Source organism: Primulina tabacum, chromosome 9 (assembly GCF_025594145.1).
Source record: "Primulina tabacum isolate GXHZ01 chromosome 9, ASM2559414v2, whole genome shotgun sequence".
Lineage (NCBI taxonomy): Eukaryota > Viridiplantae > Streptophyta > Magnoliopsida > Lamiales > Gesneriaceae > Primulina > Primulina tabacum.
Window position 1 is genome coordinate 6,082,808 of NC_134558.1, and position 25,320 is coordinate 6,108,127.

Consider the following 25,320-nt stretch of genomic DNA (forward strand, 5'->3'; position numbering starts at 1 on the left):
TATGTCTTATCTTTCTAATAAAAGTAGCCTCACATCATTCGGATCATTATACAAAACATTATGCTAAAAACCACAAATACTGCCACAGTTTTCATACCGTTTCTGCACTTCCATTATCTATTGGGCTCAAGATCAATTTTCTATTCTACCCATCCATTCTATATCATTCATTACCATTCATATCATAACTTGAAGCCATAAACCATCACCATTACATCACATATCTCAAACGATGATCATAATAAACCATAAAAGGAATAATGATCATACTTAATCATAATCATTACCTTACATCATAAACATACGAATGTCTGGGCGTTACATATACAATCATGTCTTACTGATTTAGGGATATACAATCATGTTGAGATTTTATTTCATAAAATTCCATTATCTTTTCTTTGGTTTTGGAGTTGTTATTGATTAGGAGATTATAACAAACGATCGAGTTTGATATCCATAGTAATTGTGATGTTTAGAAGTTAGATTTTATTGTTTTTTGCACAATCTTTGCACCTGACACACTCGCATCTCAAAATATCTTGCAAACAATTTTTGGCACTCCCGGTGAGACCCAAATACGCCGCCAAGAAGGAAAGAAAATGCCAATCAAGGGGATGAGGAGTCTTTACCAAACCAAGAAGAGATTCAAGTTCCACCGACAGAACAACCTATTGTTAGATATCCGATTAGGGAGTTGGATTTACATCCAGTTCGTATTCAAGAGGTATATCTTACATTTCAAACCGTTTGGTGGAAGAGTTGACAACAATGAGAATTAAAGAAATATCACAAGCAATGTCTAAAAGCTACGTTTGATTGCTTGAAGATAACCTTGGGTAAACCAAATCAGTCAACCCATGAAGAGCATAACACAAGTAAAAAAGTAGGGAACCAGGGAAGCAACCAATTAAATAAACTTGACGAGGGAGTAGTGAATTCAAGGGCTGACGATCCTCGCCACCTAGATTTCACACTCCCAAACCAACAAGAGAGGATTTATAAACCACTACTAAGGAGAGAAGATATTTAGGAGAGAGATTCCATCCATATCCACGTGCTCATGGAGTGGGGAGCACAAAACAACCTGTTAATCAAGTGAATAGTGTGACAAACACTATGTATCAACCAGGAACTTATGATAACATGACACACATGGATTATCAAAGAGTGGATGGGGTTTCTCAAGAGGTAATACTAGTTTTAATGTTGGGTTTCAAGATCGTGGAGCACATTATTATCATCATCATCTCCCTACCCGGAATATGATTGTGATAAACCTAGAAATGGTACGAGAAACTGTTCAAGAATAATATAGACCAGTCTGGAGACAAATAGGACGTCCAAAGTTTCACAAGCCCAATCCAGACTACATATGTGTGAATAAATCTTATCCCAGGATTATAGAGTTCATGACTTTAGACTATTCCCTCTAAGGACGACCAATCTAGCATAAACACATAGTCATATTTACTATCCAATGTAGGGAGTTGGCCAACTTGGAGAACTTCAACAACTTAAAGTTGTAGTTATTCTCAATTTCCCTTACGAGAATCGTATTTGCTTGATATGTATCACTCCCTAGGAATCCACTGATGAATTGACAAGAGATCAAAAGAAAGTTTCAACAGTTCTACACTCAGTTCTACAGAACTGAACCAGAGGTATGTATTACTGATTTATCGAGGATCACTCAAAAGAAAAAAGAAAATCTGTGGAATTTTTTAAGATGAAGAATAGGTGGAAGATGTTCTTACCTAAAATCAAATTCTTGAAAATGTCACAAAAAGGTCTGGATTTTGAATTGAGGAAGAAATTCCAAGACATGGAGTTTAGTGTTTTCATTGAGTTAGATGCGAAAGTTGTTGATATGAGGAATTCTTGAGGGAAGAGTGATAAAAAAAAGAAAACAACTATGAGGTTTTATTATCCAGAAGTGAGGATGTTGCGATGACTGAGATCCTATCAAATGGTTGATGTACTGTTCTTTTGCTCAAAAAGAAACTGGCAGAACCAAAGAAGAAGAATAACCCCCAACTCCCCAAATATATGCAATACACTTTTGATGTATCGAAGACAAATGAGGTTTCCGATTTTCTGGTAAAAGAGAAATTTATCATTTTCCTACTAGATGTCATGCCCCGGGATGGGGGTTGGTTGACACCGGCGTTGCTCTCAAATTTACATTCGAAAACTACAAGCCTCAGAAGTACAAAATTCAGAAACCAGTCTTTTATTCATAATAATCATTGTATGATACAAACTCAATGATAAATGTTTTACAGCGGAAATGTAAAACCAAAAAATACAACGTTTGAACAGATGCAGCGGAATATAAATCAGAACTAAGAACAACGATCTTCATCACCAGCCCCAAAACTGAAGTTGCTCCTCTTCTTCTAACAACTCTTCATCGTTCTTATCTGAGATGAGTTTGGTGGGTGAGTGATATGATTGTCACTCAGTAAGCGGGGGCGGGAATAACTCCCAGTTTTCGAAATCATTCTCATACAGAAACAGTAATACGAATGATATACAGAAATTCTCATTTTCATAACAGAAATCAGTATTCAGTATTCGAAAATCAGTAATCAGTATTCAGTAATCAGGAATCAGAAGTTTAACAAGTAAGCAGTGAGCACGTTCGTGAATTTCATGGCTAAACTGATATCAGTCCCCTATATGTTCTCTCCTCTAAGGGGTGAGGCCAGTAATCAGTAATCAGTAATCAGTAATGTTCAGAATATATATTCTCACCATTAGTTCACTAAGTTTCAGTGCTTCAAAATCAGATATCAGAAATCAAGAATATACTTTTGCTTTAAAACAAAAATCATCAAATGGGTTTCAAGATATTTATACATAAGCCCACTTACAGTAATTTGCTAAAAGTGTTTCGGTTGAAGTCTGAAATCTGCTTCTTCTTGCTATTGGTTTCTGCTGCTCGAAAATCAGCACTCTCTTAGCTCGAAAATTCAAGTGATAATCTCAAGATTTGTGTAACCCATTTCAGAGGTTTGAGAGTGTTATATATAGGCAAAATTCTGACTGTTAGCCTCCCAATTAATGGCCATAATCTGCCATTAACAATCGTTATTCTGTTTTAAATGCTTCAGTTACAAGTCATGGCTGAATTAGTAACTGTCTGCTGAAATTTCGTGCTGCTGCTGCTGGATTCTAATCTGCTGAAAAAATACCAGCTTCTGAAATATTAGCTTCTGCTGGAATTTTTAGCTTCTGCTGAAATTTGCTAGCTGCTGCTACTGCTGGAATTTCAGGTTCTCACATCCCTCCCTCCTTATGAGAAGTTTCGTCCTTGAAACTTGGCTATGCATGATCTTCAAAGAGATAAGGGTATTGTTCTCGCATATTTTCTTCCAACTCCCAAGTAGCTTCTCTTTTGGTGTGATTGGACCATTATACTTTGACATATGGAATGGTTCGTCACCTCAGTACTTGGTATTTGTTATCCACAATTCGAATCGAAATTTTTTCATATTTCAGCTCTTCATTTAGATTGCCCTCAACCAACAGTGGTCCAGCTTCAAGAATATGACTATGATCGGAAATATATCTCCTCAGCTGCGAAACGTGGAATACATTGTGAATTCTTGACATGTCGGGTGGAAGTGCTAATCTATAAGCAAGTGTTCCCACTTTCTCAAGAATTTCAAATGGTCCGACGTATCTGGGATTCAGTTTCCCAGCCTTATTGAATCGGATTACACCCTTCATGGGTGACACTTTTACATATGCCTTTTCTCCAACTTCAAATTCCACGGGTCGTCTTTTCTGATCAGCCCAGCTTTTCTGTCGATCTTGTGCAGCTTTTAATCTCTCCTTGATCAAAGCGACTTTATCCACTGTTTCTTGGATCATTTCGGGTCCAACAATGGCTTTTTCCCCTACCTCATCCCAATACAGTGGTGATCGACATTTTCGTCCATACAGAGCTTCGTATGGTGCCATTCCAATACTACTGTGGTAACTATTATTGTATGCGAATTCAATTAAGGGCAGATGTTCGCTCCAATTACCACTGAAGTCTAGAGCACAAGCTCTCAGCATATCCTCAAGAGTTTGAATTGTTCTCTCTGTTTGACCATTGGTCTGAGGATGAAAGGCCGTACTAAGAGTAACCTTTGTCCCCATAGCTTGTTGAAAGCTCTTCCAAAATCGAGACGTAAACCTAGGATCTCTGTCTGATAGTATGCTAGCTGGTACTCCATGTAATCGCACGATCTCATTCATGTATAAGGTGGCTAGCTTGTCCAAATTATAATTCATGCGGACAAGTAAGAAATGCGCTGATTTTGTGAGTCTATCTACGATTACCCATATTCCGTCATGACCTTGTCTCGACTTTGGTAAACCAACTACTAAATCCATGGAAATATGTTCCCATTTCCATTCCGGGATTTCTAATGGTTGAAGAAGTCCACCAGGTATTTGGTGTTCTGCCTTGACTTGCTGGCACACGTGACACTTAGAAACAAACATTGCCACGTCTTTCTTCATTCCATTCCACCAGAAATTTTTATTCAAATCTCTGTACATTTTTGGTACTGCCAGGATGTACTGAAAATTTTGACTTATGTGCTTCAGACATTACTTCTTGTCGAAGGTCATCAATGTCTGGTACGCACAATCGTCCTTTCATCCACAAGATTCCTTTAATATACGTCTCGAATTCTGGTGATTTTCCTTCTTTAGCTTGCTCTTTCAGCTTCACTAAAGCGGAATCTCTATCCTGACTCATTTTGATGGCCTCTCGAAGGCATGGTTGTGCTGAAAGTGACGCTAAGATTACTTTGTTCATATCCTTCCTACTCAAAGCATCGGCTACCTTATTTGCTTTGCTTGGGTGGTAGTTTATCGTCAAATCGTAGTCCTTCAAGAGTTCAATCCATCGTCTCTATCTCATGTTTAACTCTTTCTGAGTGAACAAGTACTTGAGGCTTTGATGATAAGTGAAAATCTCACACTTAACACCATATAAATAGTGTCTCCAAATCTTTAGTACAAACACCACTGCAGCTAATTCAAGGTCATGTGTTGGGTAATTCTGTTCATACGGCGTCAACTGTCTTGACGCGTATGCAATCACCCTTCCCTCTTGCATGAGTACACATCCTAAACCTTCTTTAGATGCATCACTGTAGATGGTGAAGTCTTTGCCTTCAGTTGGCAATACCAATACTGGCGTGGATGTAAGCTTCTTCTTCAAAGTCTCGAAGCTTTTCTCACAATCTTCACTCAATTGAAATTTAGAACTTCTTCTGTGTGAGTTTGGTGAGAGGTATTGCTATTGAAGAGAATCCTTCAACAAATTTTCGATAATAGCCTGCTAGTCCCAAGAAGCTTCGAATTTCTGTCACAGTCTTTGGTCTAGGCCAATCTGCGATTGATTCTACTTTCTTAGGATCCATAGATACTCCTGCTGCTGATATTATGTGCCTCAAGAATGTGACGCTCTTAGCCAAAATTCGCATTTCTTGAACTTGGCGTAAAGTTCCTTTTCTCTCAGCGTCTGGAGGGTGAGACGAAGATGTTCCTTGTGGTCTTCTTCACTTGACGAATATACTAGAATATCGTCGATGAATACCACAACAAACTTGTCAAGAAATGGCTTGAACTCTCTGTTCATGAGATCCATGAATACTGCCGGAGCGTTTGTTAACCCGAACGGCATCACTGTGAACTCATAGTGTCCATACCTTGTTCTAAAGACTGTCTTCGGAATATCGTCTGATTTGACCTTGAGTTGGTGATAGCCTGACCTTAAGTCGAGCTTGGAAAAGACCGTAGCTCCCTTGAGTTGGTCAAACAAGTCATCTATCTTTGGAAGTGGGTATTTATTCTTGATTGTGATCTTATTCAGTTCTCTGTAATCGATACACAATCTCATGCTTCCGTCCTTCTTTTTAACAAAGAGGACAGGAGCTCCCCACGGAGATGTGCTTGGCCGTATCTGCTTCTTATCCAACAATTCTTGAATTTGCTCTTTGAGTTCCTTCAACTCTGCCGGAGCCATTCGGTATGGTGCCTTTGAGATTGGTGCAGCATTGGGTACTAAATTAATCTCAAATTCCACTTCGCGGTCGGGAAGTTCGCCAGGGAGTTCTTCAGGAAAGACATCCGGAAATTCTTGTACTACCGGAATCTCTTCTAGCGTACGTGTGGTTTCTTTCTTTATCTCGCTTAACATAGCCAAGTAAACTTCTTACTCCACTTTTCATGGCTTTCAAAGTTTGAGAAGCAGAAAGAAGAGTCTTTCGTTCTTTTGTCTTGCCATGAAATAAAAGTTTCTCTTAGTGTGGAGCTTGGATGGTTACCGTCTTTCCATGACAGTCCACTAAAGCATGATTCTTGGCTAACCAATCCATTCCAAGAATTACGTCGAATTCCACCATGTTTAGTTGGATTAGGTTTGTCCTTGAAATTCTGATCTTCTATGAGAACACTAATATTCCGATATAGAGTGCGAGTTTCTAAAATACGATTTGCAGGAGTTGCTACTCTATATGGTTTTTCTAAGTTATCTGGCTTAGCTCCTAACTTCTTGGCAAATCTCTTAGACAAGAATGAATGTGTAGCACCACAATCAAATAACACATAAGCAGGTATATTATTGATTAGAATGGTACCAGCTACGACATCATTCGAGTTGTCAGCCTCTTCTTGAGTGATAGCATAGACTCGAGCATTTGGCTTATTCTCCTTTGGCTTATTTGGAGTTGTCCCACCTGCTGGACCATTCCTTGGATCTGGAAAAGGGCATTGAGCGATGCGGTGGCCCATTTTTCCACAACGGAAACAAGCTCCAGAATTCTTACGGCATTCACCAGTATGATTGAATCCACAATTTTTGACACTTGACTCCCTCTTTGCTTGATGGAGAAGAAATGGTTCCTCTAACTGGATCACTGTTGAATTGGTTACTTGAAAGCCTAGCCCTCTTGAATTGTTGGCCCGGTTGGTATTGGCTTGACTGAGGACGTTTGAGTTTGTTCTCACCTTCACTGCCTCTTAATGTCATTCTCAGCCCTGATGGCGGCTCCCATCAATTCATCAAAACTGTTGGGCTCGATAACGGCAAGGGCAGATTGAATACGGCTGTTCAATCCCTTCTTGAAGCGATGCATCTTCAAGGCCTCGTCTCCCATGATGGTTGGGGAGTAAGTTCCCAATGAGTGGAACTTAGATGAATACTCCACCACTGACATGTTTGGTTCTTGAACCAAGCTTTCAAATTCTGACAGCTTCTGCACTCGGACTGCTGTCGGGAAGTACTGCTTCAGAAATGCCTCTCGGAACCTTTGCCAAGTGATAGGTCCCGCCCTTACCATAGCTGGTGAGACTCCTTCCCACAATTTGGCTGCTTTATCCACAAGAAATGGTGTAATCACATCTACTCTGATCCCTTGTGGAACCTCAAGTAGTCGAAGATGATTCTCCACCTCTTTCATCCAATTTTGTCCAACCTCAGGATCGGAGCTTCCATCGAAAGTTAGGGACTCTTGCTCTTCGGAGAGCCTCATAGTGCTGTTTCGTCCCATTCTGAGCTGGAGGTGGTGGCGGTGGCTGATTAGCATTAGGGTTCACTAACCCTTGTAGCGTGGTTGCCACAATCGTGGCTATAGCCATCAAGTCCACCTGACTGAGGCCAACTGCTGGTGGTTGCTGTGGTGGTTGTTGTGCATCTTCTTCATTGCGATTGTTGTTACGGTTGTTGTAACGAGGGTTGCGATTGTTTCTTACTGGTCTTCCGTCCATTTCCTACAAATACGAAAGTTCTAAGGTTGATGGCAAAATATGGACTCAAGAAAAGAAACACAATGATTGAGTAATTGCTCAAAATTTGGATATGAAACCAATGGCTAAAAATAACTTTTATTGATTTCCCAAGAAAGTGCAATTACAACTGAACTTCGAAATGAAAATAGAAATGCAAATGGAACAAGTGTTATTACAAAGAACTACTACTGACGTTTTAATCTATCACTTCTCCCAAATCTAAATCCATAGGATCCTCTTCAACTTCTTCTTCTTCTTCTTCGGGATCCTCCTCGGGTTCATCTTTGTGGTTGGCTATTACTACTTCTAGATGTTCAATATGACCATGCAGAACTGCATTCTGGTCACTAAGAACTTCCACAGTATCCTGCAGGTCTTGAATCTGAGCATCACTCTGTGCACTATATTGGTTATGCTGGTGCACGAGTTGATGGTTTTGATCCTTAAATACTTGGATCTTCTCAACCAAGGTATCACGTAATTCGATTAACTCTGCAACAGTCTCTTGGGAGGTTTCGAACTCCTCTTGAGCTTTCATATTCCCCTCTTCTGCCTCATGCAGATAGTGAGCATATCTTTGAACATCACTTCTTAAGTGTTCTGCTCGACGCTCTAATTTATCCTTGTCCAGCTCTAGGCAGTAGTTAGGTTCTTTTAGTTTTTGTAGCTTCCTCTCTAAGCTTTTAATGTAGCTATTCTGGTCAGCCATATCCTACATCCAAAACATGAGGGTAAAGGTTCAGAAATGATCTTCAAGAATACAGGTTAAGTTATAGACGAATACTGTAATGAACAAAATCAATAAGCCTATAACATTCAGTAGTAGAAAATAGCCCAAAATTTTTCGGTCTCAGAATTACGTGAAAAATTTACTAAAAATCCTTCACATCAAGAACATGAATGGTACCAAGTTTGGTGTAAAAATGCTAAGCCATTTGGAAATGAGAATTCCTCAAAGTTTCGAAAAGTTGAAAAATTTTACGGAAATGATGATATCACTATCTTAAAGAAGGATTTTGGGGTTCGTCGGCGGTGTTAGAAAGATTGATTGGTTCTTATATGGTTCTACTCGTTGAGAGCTTTCCAACGCCTACTCTTAATAGTAAAAATTCCTCCTGGATCAAAAGTTATGGCCGTTTGAAGTTTGCGCGAAAAACACCTTAACTTCCATGCCATTTGCAAGGTCTACTGCATTCGCTTGCTGGAATACACTGTCTACTGCAATTCTGATGCTACTGCAATCAGTCTGCTGCTTTTCCAGCATTGTCTGCTGCTTTCCAGCACTATTAGAACCAGTCTGCTGCATTCCGAGTCTACTGACCCAATCTTCTGCATTCAGATCTACTGGTTTCCTTCTGCTGGTTCTGGTTTTCGGGCTACTGGTATTGGGTCTACTGAATTTTTTTTTTAGACATGCTGCTGAAACACTCAGAGCTCTATTGTATTCTGATTTATTTCCCACCTGATTTTCCTAACTGTACGTAGTTAGTCTATCATTTCAGTAGTCTATTACAGTAGTTTATTTTCAGTAGTCTATTTCAGTAACTTTCAGAACTTATTTCCAGAAGTCTATCAGAACTTATTACTTCTAGTTCATCCTCCCCAGATTATGAAACCCGGTTTCGCTCTGATACCACTTCAATGTCACGCCCCGGGACGGGGGATTGGTTGACACCGGCGTTGCTCTCAAATTTACATTCGAAAACAACAAGCCTCAGAAGTACAAAATTCAGAAACCAGTCTTTTATTCATAATAATCATTGTCTGATACAAACTCAATGATAAATGTTTTACAGCGGAAATGTAAAACCAGGAACTACAACGTCTGAACAGATGCAGCGGAATATAAATCAGAACTAAGAACAACGATCTTCATCACCAGTCCCAAAACTGAAGTTGCTCCTCTTCTTCTAACAACTCTTCATCGTTCTTATCTGAGATGAGTTTGGTGGGTGAGTGATATGATTGTCACTCAGTAAGCGGGGGCGGGAATAACTCCCAGTTTTCGAAAACATTTTCATACAGAAACAGTAATACGAATTATATACAGAAATTCTCATTTTCATAACAGAAATCAGTATTCAGTATTCGGAAATCAGTAATCAGTATTCAGTAATCAGGAATCAGAAGTTTAACAAGTAAGCAGTGAGCACGTTCGTGAATTTCATGGCTAAACTGATATCAGTCCCCTATATGTTCTCTCCTCTAAGGGGTGATGCCAGTAATCAGTAATCAGTAATCAGTAATGTTCAGAATATATATTCCTACCATTAGTTCACTAAGTTTCAGTGCTTCAAAATCAGATATCAGAAATCAAGAATATACTTTTGCTTTAAAACAAAAATCATCAAACGGGTTTCAAGATATTTATACATAAGCCCACTTACAGTAATTTACTAAAAGTGTTTCGGTTGAAGTCTGAAATCTGTTTCTTCTTGCTACTGGTTTCTGCTGCTCGAAAATCAGCACTCTCTTAGCTCGAAAATTCAAGTGATAATCTCAAGATTTGTGTAACCCATTTCAGAGGTTTGAGAGTGTTATATATAGGCAAAATTCTGACTGTTAGCCTCCCAATTAATGACCATAATCTGCCATTAACAATCGTTATTCTGTTTTAAATGCTTCAGTTACAAGTCATGGCTGAATTAGTAACTGTCTGCTGAAATTTCGTGCTGCTGCTGCTGGATTCTAATCTGCTGGAAAAATATCAGCTTCTGAAATATTAGCTTATGCTGGAATTTTTAGCTTCTGCTGAAATTTGCTAGCTGTTGCTACTGCTGGAATTTCAGGTTCTCACATCATAGAGAAATTTATCATTTTTGCACTTGATACGCCCGCAACTCAAAATATTACGCAAATCAAATGAAAATTCTAACTTACTCTTTGGACAAAATCCACCATCCATGTGTTGGATATATGGGCTGACCGGTCTCACTCTGAATCTAAAGTCGAATTCACGATGTGTAAATATATGCACCTTTGTCATACTTTTGTGCTGTACGAAGACCGTGGATTATCACTGCAGTTAATTTCTCATTTTATTATATATAAAAAGCTTAGAATCACATTTTTCATTTCCTCACTCTATTATTATCTTGATAATAAAATAAAAATTCAAATACAAAATAAAATAAAGAGAGAGATATTCAGATATTATTATTGTTTGGTTAAGCGTCTATGAGTAAGAATAAAACTGAAATGGGTGGCCTCTGGGTATTTTCATACGTCAAACTGCTGACGTTATACCGCCTGATCTTGTTAGTTAGGTGAATCGTAAAAGAGTGACGTCAGATCTTAACGGGTAAATATTGTCTCTGCTGGAGACAGGCCGGCGGTAAGGAAATCATAAGATTGATCTCTAAAAGATATTGGATAACACCATGAGATAGATACGCACCTCCTCGAACTTATGGTCTCAACAACCCAACTTATTAGCACCCAAGTAGGTACATTCTGCGCTGTCATAAGAATAAGGAAATAAAGTTGTGTCTAACTAACAATATAACTTTTGATCCAGTGGATTATACTATAAACAACAAACCTTTTAGTAAATAAAAATTATATTTCTATTAGAATTTAATTACATATTTGTATCCCATGGGTTTACGTATAATCATGGGATATGATCGATTTTTATAACAATCTGAATATATTCATTTTATAAAACAAAATGATAATACATTTCTCAATTTGACCGTCAGTCAATGAGAAGATCAATTTCGTTAAACAAATGATTTTGTTATCTTGTCTGGTTCTTACGAATAAATTGGTACCTATTTTAGCTAAACAGTCGATATTTAGCAGTCCGAACCAATAAGTTGTTGTAGATACGCAAACGAATATTCAAAATCCAGCGCAGCCACCAAATCATCCTTGCAGTAAGGCGATTTTCATTACTTATTTAAAAAAATTTATATTTCAAAAAATATATATATATAATAATTTATTTAATCTAAATATTTTACTAGATTAATATATTCTATTCTATATTATTAAGGTTGAGCACATGATAGTAATTATCTAGGAGGACACCAATTTTTTCTTCCAATTTTACCCATATATGATACTAATATTACACTTTTGTTTTTTATTTGTTTGTTTGTTTTTTTAAATTTGAACACATTTTTTTTTTATTTTTTTATTTCAACAATTCAAATATCAATTTAGTCACTCCATAAATTTTTAAATTATACTTTAGTCCATCGATAATGATAAAAAAAATTGTATACACGTATATCGAATGTGCAGAGTAACTAATTAATACAAAGTTTAAAACATGGATGTTCTTTATATGACAGGACGGGCCATCTATCTTGACATTAGATTTGTGTTGATTTTTTTTTTTTAAAAACAGTAAAAAAAAGTGTTCAAAGAAGCAAGAATTTGGTACTCGTAGGCTGCCAGGCATAGAAATAGTAAATGGGCCACCATTGGAAAAAAAAAAAAAAAAAAGGAAAGAAAAGAGAAGAAAATAGAGAGAAACTAGATTTGCAAGAAGATGATATTTTTTTAAAACAGGAAAAATGAATTCGGTCTTACAATTTATATCACTGTCGACTTTTATATGCGAATATGATGATGAGAAAATATATCCAATCTTGTATGACACAATCACTCCGACATGAAAAACATAAAATTTGCAATTACTACAACATGGCAAACAACAAAGAAAAAAAAAATTAAACTGTTCAATAGTAGTCGACGGATGCTCATTCTTATGAGAGTGAGTCTTTTGTGAGACGGTCTCATGAATCTTATCTGTGAGACGAGTCAACACTAATGATATTCATAATAAAATCTTAGCATAAAAAGTAATACTTTTTCATGGATGACTCAAATAAGAGATCCGTCTAACAAAATACGACCCGTAAGACTGTCTCACTAGTGAAAGTTAGTCGGGAAACTAGTGATCTAGCGCGAGAACAATTGAAATATGAAGTGGGATGGTACATGACTTTAAAAACTTTGAATTCTATTTTGTAAAGGAAATTTTTTTTTTGGCTTCGTGTGTAGTCATTTAAAGTTTGCAAGTTTTTTAGCGTTGAGGTTGAAACTAAGGGTGGACATAATATGATATATATAGAAAAATCGAAAATCCAAAAACAAGAAAAAACTGAAAATCAAAACGTATTATTATATGAAGTTCTTATTTTGGTTTTATAACCTAAAACCAAAATTATTATGGTTTGGTTATAGTTCTATGTAACTCAAAAACAGGACTAAACGCTCAAATCGTTTTGTTTTAAAGAAATATTTTATTATATTTAGACTATTAATAACTAATATAATTTTAGTAATTCAAATATAAATAATTGTATTTGTACTTATATATATATATATATATTTATTAATTAAGTTTGCATAACTAATTATAGTTTTACTAAAAAAATAATTCAAAAATATTTATATATATTTAAAAATAATTTAATAAATTATAACTCCCACAATTAGAAAATTTATAATAAAAAATTTAAAAACTTAACCATACTAAAAAAACTTCAAATGAAATAAGAGAATCAGTTGTCAAATTATATTATTATAACCTGGAAAAATCAAATAAATTATAGAAACTAAATTTAATGATTATTTTACACATTTTAGAATGATACATAATGAATTAATAGAATTGTTTTTAAAACTGTATAAATTGGCGTATAAACCAAACCATAATACTATAATATCGAATCAGATCGTAATAAAATGGTTTGATTAGATATTAGAAAACCGTAACCCTAAAAACCAAATGTTGAAACTCTGATCAAGGCCAATGCTAGAGAGAGCTTAATGGGCTGATACTGGCGTAATTGGGCTCAAAGAAATTACTGGGCCTTGAGAAGCCCATTGTAGTCAAAACCAGAGCCAATAGCCATTCCAACAAGAGCCGAGCCAGGTGATTCGATCTCTCGAGCCCTTGTTTTACAATTTTCTTGTATTTTAGGCATTTCCAGTTCCGAGGAGGGTTTTCTTTTCTAGGTTTTGTTGATATTAAAATTTCCTGGCGGGGTGTTTCTTGTTTAGGCGCGGGGATACTTCACTTCGTGGGAACTACAATCTGTCACCGGAAGAAGTGCATAAAAATGGTAATGGCGCGCTAATTTGATGCAGTTAGTTTAATTTCGATCGTTTTGTTCAATTATCAATGCGACGTGTGTGCTGCCTTTTGAACTATAGTTGCCTCGAGTGATTGATGATGAAATTTGGTTACTCGGGTGAGGAACAATTAACAACAGGGAGGTACTTTAGGAAGAAGAGTCCTGTTTCTTGATGCACTTAAGAGTGATTTTTTTTTTTTTTGTTTGGATGGGTGGGGATGGCGCTTCTGTGATTGAATGAATTTATTCTGCACAGAAAAAAACACGATTTTTGGCAGTACCGGTTTTAACTGATTATGATTTCTAATTTTCTTCACGAAATATGACTTAGTGCTTGAGTTGTTGGCTCGTCGTAAATACTACTTGCAATTTCTGGAAAACAGAGGATCTAAATTATTTGAAGTGAATAGACTTTTAAATTTACGTGCTTCTTGAGGATTCTTGAGTAGAAGAGAAGTAGAATTTATGTTCTCACTATGATGGAACAACTCTTGGTTTGAAATAATGTTGTAGATGCTGGACTCTGCTGATCAGCCTGAATAATATCATTATTGTGTTGATTGAATAAATTCTTGTTCGTTATAAGAGTCAAATTTAGCAGATCGGCTGTTAGAAATTTCTGTCCAGGTTATCTGTTGATGGTCTTTGTGGTAGGCTTACCAACCAGCATTCTTTTTAATTGTAAAGAATGGTGCTATAACTTCCACCAGTCCTAATGTTTTCCATATTATACAGAACATAGTGTATCGTAATATTTTTTTTTTGTGATCAGATGCATTGCTATAAGAAACCACTTACATTTTTTTGCACAAGGTTGACTTAGGTGTTATGATATGTTATTATTCAATGTCTCAGAATATATACTCGTTCTTCCTCCATGCAATTTAAATTCTGAGGTGTTTCATCTAAAAAATTAACGAGTCCATGATTCACCAAATATTTTTGTTTCCAGGCAACCCTTAATGACTCTTTCCTGGCCGATCTTGACGAATTATCTGATAACGAAGATGATCTTCTGGTGAGTATGCAGCATTTTCTCTACATCCATGTGGCTTTCATACATGTATTCCCGTGAATATGACAGGTTGTGATGGTAGTTTTCTCATTATGTTCCTGAATAGTCAGACTTCCTTTGTGTTTTCTCTGTTACTTCCTTGCTTATGGCCCTAGCTGATAGCACTTTACTTTCAGGAGGAGGAGGATGCTGATGCAGAGCATATGGAAGAAGATGTAGACGGGGACTTGGCAGATATTGAATCACTTAATTATGATGATCTCGATAGCGTATCCAAGCTTCAAAAAACTCAACGTTACACTGATATCATGCAGGTCAGCCATCAGCATACCGTGAATTAACATGAAACACGGTTTTGAAATTTCTTTTTCTGTGGGTCTAACATATTTGTTTAATGCAACATATTTGTTTAATGCGCTTTAAATGTACCCATAAATATACTTCTATGATCCTTTCTTGCAGAAAGTTGAAAATGCACTTGAGAAGGGGTCTGAGAGCTCAAATCTTGGAATTGTATTAGAAGATGATCCAGAATATCAGTTGATTGTTGATTGCAATGCCTTGTCCGTTGATATTGAAAATGAAATTGTGATAATTCACAATTTTATCCGTGACAAGTATCGCCTAAAATTTCCGGAGCTTGAGTCACTAGTTCATCATCCAGTCGACTATGCTCGAGTTGTTCAAAAAATTGGGAACGAAATGGACCTGACTCTTGTGGATCTAGAAGGTCTTCTACCCTCTGCCATTATCATGGTCGTTTCAGTTACCGCATCAACCACCAGTGGAAAGCCTCTCCCGGAAGATGTCTTGCAAAAGACAATCGCCGCATGTGACCGAGCTCTTGGTCTAGATTCAGCAAAGAAAAAGGTTCTTGATTTTGTTGAGAGTCGAATGGGTTATATCGCTCCAAATCTTTCTGCTATAGTTGGAAGTGCTGTTGCTGCAAAACTTATGGGAACAGCTGGTGGTCTCTCAGCATTAGCAAAGATGCCAGCTTGTAATGTTCAGCTTCTCGGTGCGAAACGGAAGAACTTAGCAGGATTTTCAACGGCGACGTCCCAATTTCGTGTTGGTTACTTGGAACAAACTGAAATATTTCAGAGCACTCCTCCTTCCTTGAGGATGCGTGCCTGCCGACTTTTGGCTGCAAAATCTACACTTGCTGCACGTGTCGATTCTACTAGAGGAGATCCAACAGGAAAAACTGGGAGAACTTTCCGTGCAGAGATTCATAAAAAAATTGAGAAGTGGCAAGAGCCTCCTCCTGCCAAGCAGCCTAAGCCTCTTCCAGTTCCTGATTCTGAGCCTAAAAAGAAGAGAGGCGGACGAAGGTTGAGGAAGATGAAAGAAAGGTAGTAGTTCTATAATTTCATTGAAAATGTGATTGCAATCTCCATTTAACTTAAATGTAAGAAAAATGTAATGTGATCTCCAACTTTTGTTAGATACGCTATTACCGACATGCGTAAGCTTGCAAATAGGATGCAGTTCGGTGTACCAGAGGAGAGCTCTTTAGGTATTTATTTAAAACATCATAAATTGCTTCAAATTGTTTCTCAAATTGTTCATGTGGATTTCTTGGTATTGATACCAATTGAAGAAAATGGCGAGAAAACAAATTGAATCGACATTCCATTCCACCTACAGCAAAGTGGCGTGGTGTCTACTTTGCTGGTTGACGTGATCGTGCAGTTTAGGCATTTTCTTTATGTTTTGTATAGTTCCTAGAACTATTAACTTGTTTGATTTGATTTTATTTACTTTGATTTTAATCTGATACTGTGATTGATTATTTTTTATGGCCTTATTTTTTTATCGTTGGTTTAGCTTGTTGCTCATTTTTCATACTTGGTGATTTTTCAAGGTGATGGACTCGGGGAAGGATATGGAATGCTTGGTCAGGCTGGAAATGGCAAGCTACGTGTATCAATTGGTCAAAGCAAGCTTGCTGCTAAAGTAGCAAAAAAGTATACCTTTTCTGCTTTTCTTTTTTTCCGCTTAAGTAATAAAGTTGCAAAGTTTTACTTTTTCTGCTAGTCTAGTTTTCTTTGTTACCCATCCAAACTGTCTTTGATGCTAACTAAGCAGAAGTTCATTTACATTGTGTTTTGGTGGAAAGGAATTCTAGCTTGGATGTAGGATGGGAAGTTTCTTTATTCAACTTTGATTCTGATATTAAACAATTTCGAATCATAGACAATTAAATATAAGCAACAATGCGTTAAATATTTGGGTGATTTTCTCATCTTTCATGCTTGCATTATTCGATTATTACCTGTTTCATTTCATTTCATGGACCTTTTCTTTTCAGGTTTAAGGAGAAGCGTTTTGGAAGCAGTGGTGCAACTTCTGGGCTAACTTCAAGTTTGGCTTTCACACCCGTGCAGGTTTGATGCTACTTTTAAAAACAATAAGCTACTAAGAGTCATCCACTAAAAAATGAATGCAAAGGAAGAAATATGACTGACTTATGTTATTGCTACTTGGATGCGCTTTGCTCAAATTCACCATATCACCTACCTTTTTCAGGGAATTGAACTCTCAAATCCTCAGGCAAGCCTGCTTGGTGGTGGAATTCAGAGTACGTACTTTTCAGAAACTGGAACTTTTTCAAAGATCAAGCGGACTTGAGATGCCTCTATGAAAATTAGGCTTTCATTTGATGTGATATTAGAATATGTATAACTGCTATCTAGAATGAAATTTAACATATGTGCAATGCAGTGGTGGTGATATTAGAATATGTATCAAATATGTATGAATTTTAGCATTTGTGCAATGCAGTGTTACTCAGGTGTTAATAGCCTTGTGTAAATAATATATTACCAACTTGAGCTTTATGGGGATTTTCATTCTGTTTCCTCTTATTTAGTCTGGATGCCAAGATCGCCCTTTAGATATTGATGAAATTCTGCCGATACCCAGTTTTCTGGGTACTGTTTGCATTCGCAGTCCATTGATTCAAACTCTTTATCACAGAACAAATGTATACAGTGAATTCGGAAATAACTTCTTTGGCAAAGACACTGAAATATCTCTAGTGTCCCATTTTGAGTCTATTAAAAAAATCAAGTGGTGTGTGTCGATGACATACAATTAACTCCCACTTGTATGTATTATAAATCCCACAACAATTACCTAATGAAGCTCATACACATATTGTCTTACCTAATTTTGAGAGAAATAAGTTCGTTGATATTGAAATGATTTAAATACTCTTTGAATTTTTTTTTTAAAAAATCAATGTGTATGAAGGAGTTGAAAAAAAAAAGGAATGAATCAAAAAGTGGTGAAAAAAATATGGGAAATGGAGGATATGATGTGAAGAAAACAATAAGGGATGATGAATGAAAGGAGTGAAAATGATGAAAATTCAAATATTTCTCTCGAATTTTGATTTCCATAACTTTTATTATAGCCATGAGCCATAGCCTAACGTTATAAGCCTACAAGATCTATTAACTTTGTCGCGTATATCCAATATACTAGTGAAGAAAATCTGTTCAAGTCAAGTGTGGATACCTGAGAAACTTGGTTAGCAAGTATAAACTTTAATCATTTGCATGTAAGCATTTCATTGTGTGACAAATTTTTTGGTATAATTGTATTGAAAATCTTATGAGCCAAATAATCACCAATAAAGTCCTATGCGGTCTGTGTAAGTGAATTTGTAATCTAAATGAAGTGTGAGTTGAACTGAACTGACGATCTCTTGAGTTTATAAGACGAACGAGTGTTGTAAATCTATTTGAGCATTTGATTGGATAAATGAACATTGACATATCACACGCACGTGACTCTTGAGTAATTGTGAAGTACAAGAAAATGAATAAGTCGGAGGCCAATATCACTGATTGCACATCCACGACTTATAGTTGTTAGTATTCTAGTTTTGATTGAGTTCTTGTCTTTATTTTTATTTTGCTCAGGACTAGCAAAAGTTCAAGTTTGGGGGATTTGATAAGTGCAAGAATTGCACTTAATTTATATGTTAATCCATTTGAATTATATTAGTTTCGAACAAAATTACGCTTTGTTTTTTATTGTTTTTGTGTCGTGCAGGAAATAAATCATTTTTTGGACGAATGATGCCGATTTGGAGCATGTTTTAATTGTGAACTGTGATAGACGAGAGCCGCATCGCCACAAGGTAGCGCCGCAACATTCATTTATTCAAAATACAAGCGGTAGCGCCCAGGCGCCTCACTGCGGAAGAACAAGCGCCTAGGCGTTAAGGAACAAGCGCCATGGCGCCTACACCCACGAAGAACGGGCGCCACGGCGCTAATGGCGGCGAAACAAGCAATTGGGCTTTCAACTTACGGCCCGGACGCGGAAATAAAAGAAGAAACGAGGGTTCAGAAGGAGGGAGCCGTTCTAGAGAGAAAAAAGACAAGAGAGCAAGAGCGAACACGAGAAGAAGATCCGGAGTGCGAAGATCGATCACAAATACGAAGAACGATGAATCTGGGGACAGAGACGACACTTCGGATTTGTCATCTATTCTTTCATTTCTATATTTTCTTGTGTCGCGATGTCTAAAACTTCGAACATGTCTTGTTTTTGCTTGAATTTTGTTATGAACTAATTTTCTATTCTAGAGGATGACGTACCTTTGTCGATACGATGATTTGACGTGGTTGTTTTTATGATTGAATTCTGTTTGGTTTAATTGTGTCTCTTTGTTTTTATTCGACTGCAATTTGCTGGCCATAAATTGTGTATTGTCTAATTAATTCTACAACTCGGGAGCTGGACTAGAATTATAGATCATTAGAGACGCATCGTTGAATGTTTATATCGTTTGGAAGACATAAAACTTTAGCGAGGCCTAGGTAAGAACATTGTTTGCATATATCAATTGAGCTTAGATTCTTATTAGGAATACTTGGATCGAAGTTTGAATGATATAATTTATTCGTCACTTGGGAAAGGGAAAATAAAATAATTAAGTGTTATTGGCCATTAAATAATAGGAATTCATGAGTATAAATTCAAACGGGAATAATTATCGTGGAAACTTAGTGAAATCACTCCTCTAGATATTTTCTCTCGTTGATATTTTTCCATTCGTTGATTAGATTAATTATTTATTTGCAATTAAGTTGTTTTAAACAATCCAAACCTCTATTGATTTTTCTAAATAAAGTCGTGACTATTTTAATTACAAGCACTGATATATTTTCACATACACACTCGTCGTGGGAATGATAATTTACTTACATATATTAAAACTTGACAACCGTGCGTTTGCAAGCGAAAAATAACTCAACACATGTCTTTGTTTTAACCAAGCATGTATTTTTATAAAGTGATGGAAACGAGGAAGAATGTTTGGAAGGAAGTGATTTAATTGTGAAGGTAAAGAAATGAGGATTCATGAGGGACGAGGTCACAGTGGAACCCGTTTATGAGACAAAGCCCCATGGGATGTCGCTGACTATAGGCCAAAGCACATAACGGAAAAGTGGTTAATGTTACCTCGCCGCCTTTTACCGTGGTTACAGCTGAGATTGATTAATCGACCAAATGATGAAAAGATGGTCAGGAAAAGATATGATGAAAGGAAAAATGTTTAAAGTTTATGCATATTCATGAATTAAAAGTACTTTCATTGTTGCATGTGAATGTATATGTGTTACTTATTATAACGGTTAAGATTTGCTGAGTCAATAGACTCACTAGGTGTGAATGATGTAGGTAAGCATGATTTTGATGATATTGGAGGATTTGACGGTTGAACTGGCTGGACTGATGGTACACAAAACTCGAGGACCTTTGCTAGTTTTTCACATTAGTATGATTTTAAAGATTTTTTGACGTTTATGACTTTTATGCTTTTAAGTGGTTTTTGAGAAGATTTAAGATGCTTATGCTTTATTTTGAAAATGTTAGTTTTAGGTTTTGTTTGACGGTTTATGATTTTACGTTTTATATACATACATATATATATATATGTATATATATATATATAAGCATTTTCGGCCGAATGGTATAAGTTGGTTTTATACAATGTCAAACTGAAACTCTTAACTTATCTTCTTTACTTATCAGTTTGATAATTGAATGGCTTTAGTAAGTGTCCTAAATGCTACGAATACAACAATGAAGTAAGAACTAAATTATGTTATTTATAAACTGAATAAACTTGAGAGTAAATCGCAGATAACTGATAGTTGTTCTATTGGTATATCGTTTCGTCTAGTAACATTTCTTCAACTAAACTTATCAGCTACAAACAGTCTTCAATTCCAACGGTCACATTGAATGCATTTAATGGCTAATATTCGTTGAATCGTCTTCTAGTCTATGTAGACGACTTTATTCTGATAGAGGTACGATGTATCAGACTGTTCTGCATCATTTGTTCTACTTTGGTACGGATTGTCAGTTTGTCTGCTGAGTATTTTAAAATGCAGCTGATGATGTGGCTAACTGATCAGGAGTCAAACTGGTTGTCTGATCAGTTCAGTTGGACTACATCAGTTCTAACTTATGCCTGCTCTATTTGAATACTTCAGTTGAGATATGTCATTTCAGTTCAGTTTTGTGAAGTTCAGTTCTGATCTTCAATCTGTTTACTGAGCTTTGAGACTTATTTATTCTTATAAGAACTTTTAATTTTTTTCACTTCAGTTCTTTATCCATTTTAGTCCAAAAAGTCTCCTTTTAGTTACAACTTCTCAGTTGCGTCAGTTCACTTTGGTTCTTCAGTTCTTTTACGAATTTGTTTGTCAAACTCTGAAACTTATAAATTCCAACAATTTCTCCCTTTTCAGGTTTGACAAAACTATGATTTCTGAACTGTTATACAGAGTTATCTAATATTCTTGATGTATAACTGATAAACTGAAACTGATTATAGATAAAATAATATACAGATTCGTACAGACTAAGAACTAAATTTTCTTTAAGTTTGAAAGAGGTAAGTACATATTCGTATGAACATTTCAAAATAAAAATAATATATAAAGGTGCTTTTCATACTAAGTAACTGATGTCGGATACTAGATCAGTTATTCGCTTTCTTCTCAGCTGGTTCTTTATCAATTGGTTTGTCTGGATCACTGCGCTTCTTGCTTGTCTCCGCTGCTGGCTTCTTTGGTTCTTCCCCATTTTTTTCAACATCCACCACTTTGGAAAAGAGGAGGAATGCTGAACTTACTTGAGCTGAAACGTCAACTAACTGATTCTGCACAATGTCAATCTTTTTTGACAGACTGGTGTGCACAAAGTCATTCTGATTATTGTGAGAGTTGTAAATGTTCATCTTTTCATCTTTTGCATTGTGGAGAATAAAGCATATACATCCTTAGTCAGCTTCTTTAAGTCCTTCATAGTATGATATTTTATTGTGTCCAAACTCAAGGAATATAGCAGCTGAGTATACTTGACCTAAGATATATTGGAGCCAAGATCTATAAGATTAAAAAAAAATACTATACAGCATTACATCAGTTGCTAGTGGTATTTCAGGGGAGAATTCTTCAGTTGTAGCCTTTTTTTTCCTTTTCCCTTCTGACTGAATTCCACTACCACTAACTGGCCTGGAGCAGCATCTTGGCCAATATCTTCGGCCAACTCTTTGATTGTCTCTTCTTGAACTTTCAAACTCTGAGGTTGATCCTGATGATAAGTTGCAACACTTGTTTCCTCAGCGGTCTTCTTGGAGGAGATCAGTTTGTGGGAAGCTTCTGAAATGAAGAAAGTCTCAGGATGGTTAGGCGGACAACTGATGTAAGAGGAGTTGGAATCCCAATCAGCTTCAACTTCTCTCGGATTCAGTTACTATCGTTGGAGGATAGTCAATTTTGTTCTTTTCCGGAGCTCTGCTGCTGGTTGAACTGATTGAATCGGAACTGCAGGGAGTGGTGCCGAAGCTTTGGATGACAGTAATATGAGCTCAGGTAGAACTCTTGGAATGGCAGCTGTGTTTTCTGAGACCTCGGGTTCTTGATCAGTTGAGGAGAGGGAGTCTTCTCTGAATCTCTAGTTGTCATAACCAGTTTCCTGTTGGACTTCGGGGCAACATCTTTTGGTTTAACAACTTTCTTTGTCTTAACGGCCCCTTCCTCGACCCCACTCTTTTTGGATTGAGTGTCCTGAGCACTACAGATTTTGAATTTGGTGATTGAAGAAGATGATTCCAGAGGAACCCTTGAATCTTCAATCAGTTTGCTCAGTTGAGGCGCAAATCCAATCAGTCTGAAACATGTTCTTCAGAACGGTAAACAAGATTGATGACCAGTTGACCTTGATTCCTTTCATAATGGCATTCATCACCTGAAACTTTTCCAGTGTCAAGGCGGCAAAGGAACGGGACTTGGCCAAGATGCCCTTTGCAGCAATATCTGCCAGCAGCTAATATTCTGACTGCAGTTCTCATTTGACATCTGACACTTTGATTGGTTGCCCACAAGCAGAAATGAGTAGTTGCATCTCTTCAATGTCAGCTGTAGCTACTTCAGAAAAGCTTGAGAATCCTTCGATCGTAACCTTTCTACAACTGAACTTATCAGCTATCAATAGTCTTTGATTCCAACGATCACATTGAATCCATTTAATGGTTAATATTTGTTAAATAATCTTCTATTCCATACATTGAATGCATTTAATGGTTAATATCTGTTTAATCGTCTTCTAGTCCATGTAGACGATTTTATTCTAACAGAGATACAATGTATCAGACTGTTCTGCTTTGATATGAATTGTCAATTTTTCTACTGAGTATTTCAAAATGCAGTTAATGACATGGCTAAATGATCAGGAGTCAAACTGGTCAACTGATCAGTTCAGTTGGAATACATCAGTTCTAACTAATGTCTTCTCAGTTTGAATACTTCAGTTGAGATAGGTCATTTCAATTTAGTTTTTTGAAGTCTTCAGTTCTGATCTTCAATTTGTTTACTGAGCTTCGAGACTTAATTATTCTTAAAAGAACTTTTACTCTATTCACTTCAGTTCTTAATCCATTTAACTCCAATAAGTCTCCTTTCAATTACGACTTCTTGGTTACGTCAGTTCATTTTGGTTCTTCAGTTATTTTATGGACTTGTTTGTCAAACTCTGAAACTTATAAATTCCAACATATGATTTCAATTAAGTCAAGTTGAGCATTGTTGAATAAATCTACATGGTACTTAGACAGTGGATGTTCAAGAAACATTACAGGATAATTCAAAGAGTATATGAAAACATTGAATACCAAGTCCCAAAATCACTTTCAGAGATGATTAAAAAAAGTAAAAATGTGGGTAAATGTATTATTATACTTGATAACATTATCATTAAGAACATACTCTTCGTTGAAAAGTTATGTTATAATACAATTATTATAAGTCAATTATGTGTTAGTGGATACATTGTAGAGTTTCATAAATACACATTCACAGTTACGAACTCTATTGGTAAGACTATGTTGATAGGACATAGAACTTATAACACTTATAAAATAGATTGGTTTATTGAAAAACCATGACATATTTTGTAGCTATTAATTTTAACAAAAATTAGTTGTGACACAAAAAGTTAAATCATCTAAAATTCAAGAATATTGTCTGTATGAATAAGGACTTTTTGATTAATGGACTGCCAAATATTGAATTCTCAAAAGACGAGATCACCTCTGGATGTCAGATGGGAAAGCAAACCATATCGACCTTCAAGAACAAAAGATGTATTGCCTCAGCTCGACGTTTGGGACTACAACATATGGACTTGCTTGGTCTTATACCCGTGACGAGCTTAGGGGAAAAGAAGTATACTTTGGTAATTATTGAGTAATTATTGATGATTTCTCAAAATATACATGGGTCATATTTTTGTGTTCCAAATATCAGAATAATACTCAACTAATAAAGATTCTAAAGCATTTAGTTGACATGAAAGAAATGATCGAGGAATTGATTATACCAACAAGTCACTTGCCACATATCTGGAATATAATGGAATTAAGCGTGAATCCTCAGCTGCTATATCACCTTAACAGAATTGAGCTGCCGAAAGAATGAACATAACACTCAAAGAAGCATCATGAAAAATGCTAGCTGAACCTAGCATCTCTCAACGTTTCTGGGTAGAAGCTGTTAATACTGCTTGATAAACTTAGAACAGATACATGATCAATAAAAACATGGAAATACACCTTATGAGATATGGACAAGCAATCAACCTGAAATTTCATATTTCAGGATATTTGGTTGTAAATATTTTATTAATAATAATAGTAAAAAATATTTAACTGATTCTGATATTAAATATGATGTCGGTATATTCCTTGGACTGTTATCAAAGCCTATCAACTGTTTAATAATAAGACTTTAAACAGTGAAGAATCAGTACATGTTGTCTTTGATGATCCCTTTTTATTGCACACAATGCACAAATAAATGATCTAAGTAATTGATTGGAATC

The 25,320-nt window shown here is 36.3% G+C and overlaps 1 protein-coding gene across 1 annotated transcript; it reads left to right on the plus strand.

Moving 5' to 3' along the window:
- The first annotated feature begins 13,677 nt into the window (after nt 1-13,677).
- Nucleotides 13,678-17,774, plus strand: LOC142504540 (U4/U6 small nuclear ribonucleoprotein Prp31 homolog). The gene is made up of 8 exons (XM_075617383.1): nt 13,678-13,877; nt 14,842-14,907; nt 15,081-15,218; nt 15,367-16,259; nt 16,353-16,423; nt 16,772-16,874; nt 17,219-17,294; nt 17,437-17,774. Exons 1-8 carry the CDS (start codon nt 13,875-13,877, stop codon nt 17,536-17,538), a joined length of 1,452 nt encoding a protein of 483 aa, XP_075473498.1. The 5' UTR covers nt 13,678-13,874; the 3' UTR covers nt 17,539-17,774.
- Nucleotides 17,775-25,320: the final 7,546 nt, after the last annotated feature.